The 11966-nt window shown below is 36.7% G+C and overlaps 1 protein-coding gene across 1 annotated transcript; it reads left to right on the forward strand.

Annotated features, from left to right (window-relative positions):
• The first annotated feature begins 857 nt into the window (after positions 1-857).
• LOC110442554 lies at positions 858-11628 on the forward strand. Its single transcript, XM_021486208.1, has 6 exons — positions 858-930; positions 2632-2747; positions 2856-2975; positions 8578-8672; positions 9529-9594; positions 10291-11628. Exons 1-6 carry the CDS (start codon positions 904-906, stop codon positions 11223-11225), a joined length of 1359 nt encoding a protein of 452 aa, XP_021341883.1. The 5' UTR covers positions 858-903; the 3' UTR covers positions 11226-11628.
• Positions 11629-11966: the final 338 nt, after the last annotated feature.

Genomic DNA, 11966 nt, shown 5'->3' on the forward strand with positions numbered 1-11966 from the left:
ACACACATCACTAAATTTGGATTAAACCGCACGATGGACATACTTCGCATTGTTCCGGAAACACGTCCTTTACAAATGAAAATCAGTTTTAAAAATAAACATACATCCAAAAGAATGTTTTAACTAGATACCTGTTGTTTGTAAAAAGACCTGTTGTTTGTAAAACTAGTTACCTGTTGTTTGTAAAACGACCTGTTGTTTGTAAAACTAGTTACCTGTTGTTTGTAAAGCGACCTGTTGTTTGTAAAACTAGATACATGTTGTTTGTAAAACGACCTGTTGTTTGTAAAACTAGTTACCTGTTGTTTGTAAAACGACCTTTTGTTTACAAAACTAGATACCTGTTGTTTGTAAAACGACCTGTTGTTTGTAAAACTAGATACATGTTGTTTGTAAAACTAGATACCTGTTGTTTGTAAAACTAGATACCTATGTATACCTGTTTGTTTATAAAACTATCTGTTGTTTGTAAAACTAGATACCTGTCGTTTGTAAACTAAATAACTAGTGTTTGTAAAATTAGACACCTATGGATACCTGTTGTTTGTAAAACTAGATACATATGGATACAAGTTGCTTGTAAAAATAAATACCTTTTAATTTGGATACCTGTTGTTTGTAAAACTAGCTACAACTTATCTTTAGTTTTAATATAATGTTTGTTTATCTTAATGTTTTCTCAGATGACATGTTATAAATTAGACGGAAATCTTCTTGTTATGTCGGCACAAACAGCTCTTTAGTCGTTGCTTGTTGCAATATCCAATTATAAATAAAACTTCTGTTCTTAGTTGAACCCGTCCGGATTCAAAATAAACCTACTCAAAATTTAGTATCAAAAGTAAACATCCGGTCATAATCAGGCGGGGAACTCGAATCCGTTACTTCACTTACCATAATTTAATGAAAATGAACGAATTTCAACGAAAGGTAACATTCACTATCGATTATTATTAAAATTCCAATATTAATGTGCACGTTTTTACAGGAGATACTGGTTGTCAATCGCCAACAATCCTTTTAAATTTTAATTATCGTTCGCACTATTCTCTCCTTTCTCTAAGCACATCGTGGCGTGGATGTAATTTTGGACGGTCACAGCATATAAAATTGTAATGGGACACAGGAGCCTGAAGCTCTGTCAATAATGAATAATAACAACAATACAAAAAATACCTATAATATGCTTAAACAAATAGATTTTTAAGCATATTATAGGTATTTCTTTTTGTATTACTGTTATTTACTTATTATTCATTATTGACATAACTTCAGGCTCCTGTGAAAAGGATGAGGAAAATACAACAGATCATACATGATTCGAGCCCAAGTATGTTGTGAGCTACTTTGTCACTCACAATTACCAGAGTTTACTTCCTCTTCTTTCATCTGACATTAATGAAAAAGAAAAATATTCTTCTAATCAACATCACCATAGTTTTATGTGACTTTTCATTATTTTTGTTAAAACTGAAATCTAAGAACATACAGCTGATCATTCTAGGTTAGTCGCTACATTGTATCCATTACGTATACGTCTTTAATCATATTTTAATTATTTGACCTGTTCAATGAACAAATGAAGTCGTTGAATATGATGACACGTATACGACTCTATATGCCAACGTCTGGCCAGACCATTGTTCAGACTTTCGAACTCTTGACGGACACTGTAATGAGTTAAAACTACATGATCTGTGGTGATTGACCAAGTCCACAATCGCTACCAGGGTTTTTGCCATGTTTTTATAGGGTTCGGTACAGCAGGGGCTTCCCTGACTGTACAAAACCTGCATTTTTTCTCCTTAATCTAACAAAGGACTCCCAAAATTGTTAAAATTTTGCACTTCATTATGTGTGTTTTGAGTCCTTGGACTCTAAAAGGTTAGAAATTTGAGGGTCCTAGGGAAAACCCTGGGTACAGGGACCCATTCCCGTTTGAAAAATAACCATTTTTTACCAATTTCAGTCTTTCCAATTAGATTCAAAGGAATGTAGTATATACAAGTTTCCAGTCATTATATGTGCAAGGTTCAGAGTATTACCGTCCATGAAGGAACATTCAAAATACTTTGATAACAAAAAATAGAACTTGAATAAACAAAAGCCCTTAAAATTGATGTGTTTAAACAGGTAGAAGAAAAAGGTTTAATTTTTTCAAAACATGATATTTTCCCAGACCTGTACATGTGGGGACATTGATGAAATTTCCCAATTTTTTTCCAAATGCTGATGATATTTTCCCAATTCCTGCTCAGGGGCCTTTTCCCAAAATAGCTCGCAAAATACCTTGGCTACAATTCTATTTGATGCAATTTGTGTTACTGCATTCATTGAATTTCAAAAATGGAATTTAATTCGGACAGTACATTGTACTTAAATTTTAGCAAGATTTATGCAGCTTTTCACATATGTTTTCCATATTTTGTTAGCTAGCTGTTAAAAATGGTATCCAATTCTATCAAAACCTTATGTTAATGAAAGTACAATTGTGACAAAAACTGTTTTAAGGAAGTCTGATCTTATATTTGTTTTGAGAAATTGATAAAGAGTGTGTTTTTTTTTAACTATTTAACTTCTATTTAATGATCACTACTATTGACTCAGTACATATTTTCTACATATTTACAGAGCGGAGCTCAGAAATTGAGGTCAGAGTACCACATGAAGTCCAGACGTCTAGCAGAACTAAAAGGAGATGTTTCCATCATAAAAATGGAAATGTACAAAAGTAAAGATCAAGAATGGTGAGGAGTTTAGTATCAGACATTTATATGTGAAATCTGTTTTCATCAATTAATGTTTAAGACTTGTCTATGAAAAATGTGTTATTTTAAAGTTTGATTTTTTTTCAGCCTGAGTGACAGTGGGATCAGGTCTCCCTCCCTGGAGAAAGCTGTAGGATGGAGGAAGAGACTGCACCAGGTGACAACACACCTACAGAATGTACACTTAGATGACAGTCAAGAACACAGGTAAGTACATAGCTTCTGATCAAATCAACTTTCCACCTCTTACAATTGATATACAGTGGAGAAAATAGGTAAGTATACATTGTGTATATAGATTCTTGTCAAATCTATCTTCTACAAGATACTGTGTTGTATAGTCGAATCTCATTAATGTGGACACTTCAATGTGCATAAAAAGTATCGGGACCAACATTTCTTGACAAAATTACATTTGTATATCAATTGTTTTGTTTTTTTATTTCGTTCTGTAATATGTTTATATAACATGACATGAAATGTACACCCTGTAAATGTTGTAGAAGTGACATGTGCTTATGGGGGGGTAATGATAATTTTTAATCTGTGCCTATTTTAAAAGTTTAATAGTATGAAACTGTCAGTGGTAGAGCAAAAGTCTCCCTTACATAGACATGTAATCTGGATACAGCATGGATATTGATGTACTCAGGTAGCTTAAATATCAGTGTCACATCAAATCTGTCAGATTAGTTAATTATTTCACCCCCTACATGCAAGGGTGTTGGTCCGTGGATGGAAGTCTGCTTAGATCACCACTGCTAATCTCATCAACCAATTTTTATTGTGTTGCCTGCAACGACAAGGCGACATATAGGTATCACTTTGGCGGTGGCGGCGTGGTCGGTTGCATCGTCTGAAACAAGGTTTCCGTGCAATAACTTGAGTTCCCTTGAGTTGATTGAACTCAAACCTGGTACATTGTACACAAACTGCATAAAATGACCAATATAGCACTAAAAAGTTAGCATTTCAGAAGTTTACGTGCATTTTTAGCCCACCATCATCTGATGGTGGGCTATTCAAATCCCCCTGCTTCCGTGGTCCGTGGTCCGTGGTCCGTCCTTACACAATTCTTGTTATCGGTATTTCTCAAGAAGTACCAGAGGGATCTTTCTCAAATTTTATATGTAGGTTCCCTTTGATCTCTCGTTGTGCATGTTATATTTTGAGACTGATCATAAAAACAAAATGGATTAAAAGAAGAACTAAACAGATCTTTCTCATATTGCAATGATCGATTCTATTTCTTTCACATTAAGTACTGTACTAGTTAGTATGTGAAATGACAAACTCACTTTGAAGGTTGGCTTTCATACACATTAGTATTAAGTTTAGATCAAAAGTTACCTCAAGGTGCATTTACTGTTAACATGATTCGATCAAACAGATTAGAGGAAAGAAGAGAAAAGATCGAACTGACAAAGAACTAATGAAGATGGTACAAAGGTGGGCGCCAAGATCCCTCTGGGATCTCTTGTTGGTAGAGTTATGTCTCTTTTATTGCCAAATATGGGCATTGTGTAGTAAATGCTAGAACTTTTTTTATTTTTTAATCAAATCCTTTCAAATTTTGTACGGTAAGCATTAATGTTCAACATATATTAAGTTTTTTTTCTGTGGAGTTTCAACTTTCTGCATTTTGGCATATCTGTTTACGTGATAACTTTTAAGCCAAAATACTTTTCTTACTAAAAGCGCTTAGCAGGCGACACATCCAATCCCGTGGAATTCTTGTGAACTTTGTGCACAGGATCAACACCTAAGGTAGTTATGTGCTTGTGTCCATTTTCTGATATCCTCTTATAGATATTTGTCCAGAGTATTGCAATTTACCTACCCTGATATTTATGATCCTTTGTCCACATTGTTAGTACTCTAGGCAGTTGTGCACATCGCATTTATTTTACCATTTTGATTATTTTTACAGGAGTTATTCCCCTTCTATGAATTCCATGTTTTTTCCCCTTCTATGAATTCCATGTTTTGTCTTAGGTACTACTTTTTCTTTCTGTGTTGATATTAATGAAACTTGGTACACCTATTCAGTGTTCTTGAAACATTTTTGCTTGATTATTATATGAAAAATGAACAAATGACTGGTACCTAAGTTAGTTGAGTGATTGCCAGTTTATTTTAGTTAATCTATTTTTATAGAAGTTATTCCCCTTTGTAGAGCGTGGTGCCGGGGATAGGGTAGAGGTATTCACTAACCTGTAGCTGTCAGTAATAGTTTATTCCCCTTTGTGGGAGCGTGGTGGGGGTAAGGGTAGAGGTATTCACTAACTTGTAGCTGACAGTATAAGCTTATTCCCCTTTGTGGGAGGGGGGTGCGGGGGTAAGGGTAGAGGTATTCACTAACCTGTAGCTGTCAGTATTAGATTATTCCCCTTTGTGGGAGGGGGGTGCAGGGGTAAGGGTAGAGGTATTCACTTACCTGTAGCTGTCAGTATTAGCTTATTCCCCTTAGTGGGAGGGGGGTGCAGGGGTAAGGGTAGAGGTATTCACTTACCTGTAGCTGTCAGTATTAGCTTATTCCCCTTCGTGGGAGCGTGGTGCCTAGGGTAGGGTAGAGGTATTCACTAACCTGTAGCTGTCAGTAATAGTTTATTCCCCTTTGTGGGAGCGTGGTGGGGGTAAGGGTAGAGGTATTCACTAACTTGTAGCTGACAGTATAAGCTTATTCCCCTTTGTGGGAGGGGGGTGCGGGGGTAAGAGTAGAGGTTTTCACTAACCTGTAGCTGTCAGAATTAGCTTATTCCCCTTTGTGGGAAGGGGGTGCGGGGGTAAGAGTATAGAGGTACTCACTAACTTGTAACTGTCAGTATTAGCTTATTCCCCTTTGTGGGAGAGGGGTGCGGGGGTAAGAGTAGAGGTATTCACTAACTTGTAACTGTCAGTATTAGCTTATTCCCTTTTGTGGGAGGGGGGTGCAGGGGTAAGAGTAGAGGTATTCACTAACCTTTAACTGATAGTTCTAGTTTATCCCCCTTTGTGGGAGGGTGGTGCTTGGGGTATGGTATTGGTATCCATTCACCTGTAGATGGTACAGGTATTCACTAATCTGTAGCTGTCAGTTCTAGTTTATTCCCTTTTGTGGGAGGGGGGTACCGGTGGTAGGGTAGAGGTATTCACTAACCTTTAACTGATAGTTCTCGTTTATCCCCCTTTGTGGGAGGGTGGGGCTTGGGGTATGGTATTGGTATCCATTCCCCTGTAGATGGTACAGGTATTCACTAATCTGTAGCTGTCAGTTCTAGTTTATTCCCTTTTGTGGGAGGGGGGTACCGGTGGTAGGGTAGAGGTATTCACTAACCTTTAACTGTCAGTATCGGTTTATCCCCCTTTGTGGGAGGGTGGTGCTTGGGGTATGGTATTGGTATCCATTCACCTGTAGATGGTACAGGTATTCACTAAACTGTAGATGTCAGTATTAGTTTATTAGCCCCTGCGAAAAGCGTTTGCGGGGGATATTAAATTGGACTCTGTCCGTCCATCCGTCTGTGCGTCCATGCATGGGTTTTTTTTCGGACCAGAGCTCTGAAACCGTTCAAGATAATTACTCAAAATTTTGTACAGTTGTCAAGCTATTACTCTAGTATTGCCTTTTGCTATGGAGAAGTTTCTCTTTTAAATGCTTTTTCTGTTACCCTGGAAACAGATAGGTCAAATTACAAATTTCATTTGTATGGATCATGACTCCAAAACCGTTCAAGATTACTACCTGAAACTTTGTATATCTATCAAGCTAGCATTCTGGTAGTGCCTTTTTTTTAATTTTGGTTACCATGGAAACAGATAGGCAAAACTAGAAATGTTGCTGTTTCCGGAATAAAATGTCAAGATAACTTCATGGACCAGAAACTTTGTCCACTTATCATTCTATCACTCGAAGTAGGCAAAATTACAAATTTCACGGTTTCCAGAGACTGGCAACAAAATTATTCAAGAACTGCCTGAAACTTTGTACACTCTGTACAAGCTAGCACTCTCTTGGTGCATTTTGCTACTGGAGGAGTTCTCATTTTGGATTTTTTTTTCTGTTGCCATGGAAAAAGGCAAAAATAGAAACTTTGAGGTATCTGAAGCATGATCTCAAAACTATTAAAAATAACAAATTGAAATTTTAACTTGTACAATTATCAACCTAGCACTGTATTTGAGCCGTTTGCATTCAAGATGTATACAGGAAGTGTTGTACACTTATGAAGCTAGTGCTCTTATGAAGCCTTTTTTGATGGGGAAGTCATCAGTGTTTTGTAAAAGATGATCTACATCAAAATATCAGTAACAGTGGTGGAATGGAGTTATTACCTGTTATTGTAATATTAACATATATATATATATATATGATTGTGTGTCTTTCTGTTAAACAGCAGGGTGCAGGGGGAAAATGTCACGCTTTGCGTTATCTTGGTCCCCTTAGTGACTGTGTGGTGCCCGGGGATATGGCACAGGTATTCACTCACCTGTAACTGTCAGTTCAAGTTTATTCCCCTTTGCGGGACCGTGGTGTTGGGGGTTGGGAAGAGGTATTCACTTTCCTGTAGCTGTCAGTATTAGTTGATTCCCCTTTGTGGGAGGGGGTGGCAGGGGTTGTGGGTAGAAATATTCACTAACCTGTAGCTGTCATTTCTAGCTTATTCCCCTTCGTGGGAGCGTGATGTTGGGGGTTGGCTAGAGGTATTCACTTACCTGTAGCTGTCAGTTCTAGCTTATTCCCCTTTGTGGGAGCGTGATGTTGGGGGTTGGGTAGAGTTATTCACTTACCTGTAGTTGTCAGTTCTAGTTAACTCCCCTTCGTGGGAGCGTGATGTTGGGGGTAGGGTAGAGGTGTTCACTAATCTGTACCTGTCAGTAATAGTTTAATCCCGTAGTAATAGTTTAATCCCGTGTGTGAGAGTGTGATGTTGCGGTAGGGTAGAGGTGTTCACTAACCTGTAGCTGTCCGTATTAGTTTATTCCCCTTTGTGGGAGCATGGTGCCAGAGGTAGGGTAGAGGTATTCACTAACTTGTAGCTGTCAGTTCTAGTTTATTCCCCTTTGTTGGAAATTTAATCAACATTTTGAAGCACATGATATGGGCAACACACATTTCGTGCTTAATCTTTGATGTTTTCTCTATATAGAAAATAGATTTTTGTTTTCAGTATGACAAATTTTGCTGTTTTCAATATGTATCATTATGTTATTTTCACTGTGTTTAGTTTTGTTGTTTTCACTGTATAGTTTTGTTGATTTCACTGTTTTGTTTTGTTGTTTTCACTGTATAGTTTTGTTGTTTTCACTATGTTTCGTTTTGTTGTTTTCACTTTGTAAAGTGTTGTTGTTTTGACTGTGTTTCGTTTTGTTGTTTTCACTTTGTTTCGTTTTGTTGTTTTCACTTTGTTTCGTTTTGTTGTTTTCACTGTGTTTAGTTTTGTTTTTTACACCACGTATCGTTTTGCCGTTTTTTACTACGAATATTTTTGTGGTCTTTACTACGTTAGGTTTGTTGTTTTCACTTAATGTATAGTTTCGTTGGTTTTACAGTTTCGTTATTTTCACTTTGTATAGGTTTGTTGGTTTTACAGTTTCGTTGTTTTCACTTTGTATAGTTTCGTTGTTTTCACAAATTCGTTGTTTTCCCTAGTTATAGTTTCGTTGTTTTCCCTATTTATAGTTTCGTTGTTTTCAAAATTTCGTTTTTTTCACTATGTTTAGTTTCGTAGTTTTCACTATCTATACCTTCATTGTTTTCACTGTGTATAGTTTTGATACTTTCACTTTGTTTAATTGAGTAATGTTGTTTTGTTTCCTATATGAACAGTTACCTGAAGCAGCTACAGAGACATGTACAGTTGTCCCTAGTCAATGCTTCCCCTCACCACACAGAGCTCTACGACTTGGTGTCCTTCGTCGCTGGTAAGTAAAACTTAACATTAGATGAATATTATATTGTCAGGTTAATGAATATTCATGTTTTTACATAAGAGGCAGATTTGTAATCTCGTAAATTCCTCTTAGTAGAGTTAAACAGCTCTAGTTTTACTCATTTACACCTGAAGACACATTTGAACTCTTCCAATTCAAAGGTCGGAAAAGTTCATAATGTAATTTCAGGGGTGAATGAGTTTAAAGCCTAACCATGTTTTTCCAAGTAAGAATCTCCAACAATAGTAGCAGTCATGTACATGACAAAAATGGCTTCTACTGTGTGATATGCAATCAAAACTAAATACCACATCATTACAAAAATAAACTGGATGCATGGTTCTTCGAAGAAGTGTATCTGTTTATAAATGTATTATGATTGAAGAACACGAGGTTTATTTTATATACTGTAAGTTCTGTTTGAGGATTTTGTCCTTTCTTACCAAGGAATATGACTTAGGTGAAGATAAAATACAGATGTATGATTAATATCTATGAGTGGTGAAGATGCGCTGTTATAAAAATACGCTTGACTCTGGTGTTTGGATAAATACAAATTTGTATCGCTGCCTCCCACTCTTAAGAATTGTGGAGTGACCCAGTGTAATCTTTTTTTTTCTCAAAACACTTTAGATATCATATAGGAGAGAAAGTAGCAGTCTCTGTAAAAACGAAGATAAGCTGTCTATACCTGCTAAAGAATTATTTGTTTTGGCTTTGAAGATATGCCAGTTTCATTGTGTAACCATAGTAACTAGAACACGTACATGTAGTACAGATGTGAATACAACTCAAACATATGGACTTCTAATTTATCAATATACTTTTTTTATATTATTGTTTTCAGATCTGAATTTAATGCATGAAAATCTGTGTGCAGTAAAAGAGGAAATAGAGAATGAAATTAACACAGGTAATTATATAAATAAACTGTAGTAAAATTCGTGAATATGTGTCATATATAATGTTGAAAAATCTTTATCATGTTAAACTGGCATAACCTTATTAACATGGTATAGGTAGTTTTATAAAAGATTACTTGGAAAACCAGTATTTTGTAAGCTTGTTACAAATTTGAACATGCGCAGGTGAACACACCACCTTATTATTTAGAACGAAGGCAGGATGACATCATATGTAAAAGAATATATGCATCAACATATCAATATATTACAGAAACCATATCAACATAATAGAAGGCTTATTAACCGTTAATCATATGGGGGGAAAAAGAGAATACAAAAGTATTAACAAAAACTAATTCAAAATCAAAGTACGGACTAAAGCGATTTAGAGACCCTTAAAAACGTGTCAAGTGAGTAAGATTAGCTGTTCCAGAAAGGTTTTCTTCTGCATTATCGTGGTAACGTCATGTAAATCCTGATCAATCCAAGTAATGGCATGTTCTCAAAGAGAAAATTGAGGTAATGACAAAATTAACAAATGCTAATGAGCAGCAGAGCAAATAAGACGGAAGACATAGTTTCATCACATCTGTATACATTATGTCAATAAACATTTGTTCAAATAATACGAAGGCATTATTGAATCCCAAGGATACATAACAACAGATATTGTGACATTAAATCATTTTTTTTTCTATCTTTAGCATTAAGGGCGCTGGCTAAAGCTTATATGCATTTGACAGCAGAGTGTGGTATGTCGGAAGACGGAGATTCTACAGACTACATGACACATTTTGTAAAACAGCATGTCAGTCCAAGTCGAAGAAAAGTGCCTTTCCAAGATCTAACAAATATGAGTTTCTCACATCACAGTGTATCTCACGATCAGCCATCCACAAGATCTATTCTGTCAAGTGACGGTGTGAGTTCTGACGTCTCCACCATTCCCTGGCTGTCTCAAATTGAAGCGCACACCAGTGGGTCAACAATTCAATGCTGTAAAAATATTCACGATAGTGCTACAAGAGAGGTTGACTGTGAAGGGGATGTTGTCAAAGGTATGCGCGAGATGTATAAAGAGAAAGTGTTACTGTCAAACGCAAACTATATTCATGTCGTTCAAAACCACAACAGCGAAGACGAAGAGAATACTGCAGGTGTGGGAAGAATCAACAAAAATGAAGCCATTCGAAGCTTTGGTTCAAGTTCCCAAATAGATAGTACACCAGATGTTAGTACCGGAGCCACAATTTGCCCAGGGTTTGATAATAATAACCTGGTAAAAGCAGGTCAGGGGTTTAGTATTGGAGTTGAATGTCGTTACCATGGCAGCTCTTGTGGTAAAATAAAGATATCGCATTTCAGCACCCCAAGCACGACTGCATGTAACAAAGTAAGGAATCTGGCACACATTGACCTACAGAATCCTGCATGCTACTCTCAGAAAGGTTTATGTTGTAACAACAAAGGGAGGCCTGTGTGTGATACTAACAGGAATCCATTTTTTAACAGCCCAGATAAGCCAATGGTAGATAACTGCCCAGGTATCCATGCTTTGGCGTCAATGGAGTCTGCTGCTATGACTTTAGAGGTAGAGCCTGTTATGAACATCCCCTATATCGATGATGATTTTTTCTAAATTTAACTTTATAGAGGATTTATTTCCAAAAAACAAGATACCGTGTAATGCTTAGATTTCATTGTGTTATTTTTTTATGTAAAATGTGTGAATGCCAAACATCTATCAATGCAGAAGGAGTTTGTTCATGGTATATTTATTAGTCAGTAGAATTATGTTACTGTTCATATGTGCTAGTCCCAGTCGTTTATTAGCTAACCTGGTCCGAAGGACTTTGGTGAGCTTATGACATACCGAAGCGTCAGTCGTCCGTCCGTCCGTCTGTCCATCAACATTTCCTCTAAAACGTTACTAGTCCTGAACGGCCAAGTAGATTTTGACTAAATTTGGTCTGGAGCATCCTTGGGCAAGGGGACTAGCTTTAATGTCCTTCTCCTTCCGTTGAGATGAAGGTATTTTGACCAAATTTGAACAGTATCATCATATTTGGAAGGGAAATCAATTTTGTATAAATGGTGGGTTTGGACCCCCTGGGGCCTGAGGGGCGGGGCCCAATAGGTAAAACATAGCAAATTCCTCAAAATCCTTTTTCTTCTGTAGGAATGACAGGATTTTGATTAAATTTGGGAACAAGCAACCTTAACTGAAGGGGAACCGATTTTGTATAAACGGTGGGTCTTACCCCCCTTTCGCCAGAGAGGCAGGGCCAAAAAGAAAAATGATGCTTTTAAATCCTTCTTCTGTAGGAATGACCAAATTATGTCCATATTTGGTCTTAGAAATCCTTGACCTAATTTTGTA

The sequence above is a fragment of the Mizuhopecten yessoensis genome, unplaced genomic scaffold (assembly GCF_002113885.1).
Source record: "Mizuhopecten yessoensis strain PY_sf001 unplaced genomic scaffold, ASM211388v2 scaffold716277, whole genome shotgun sequence".
Lineage (NCBI taxonomy): Eukaryota > Metazoa > Mollusca > Bivalvia > Pectinida > Pectinidae > Mizuhopecten > Mizuhopecten yessoensis.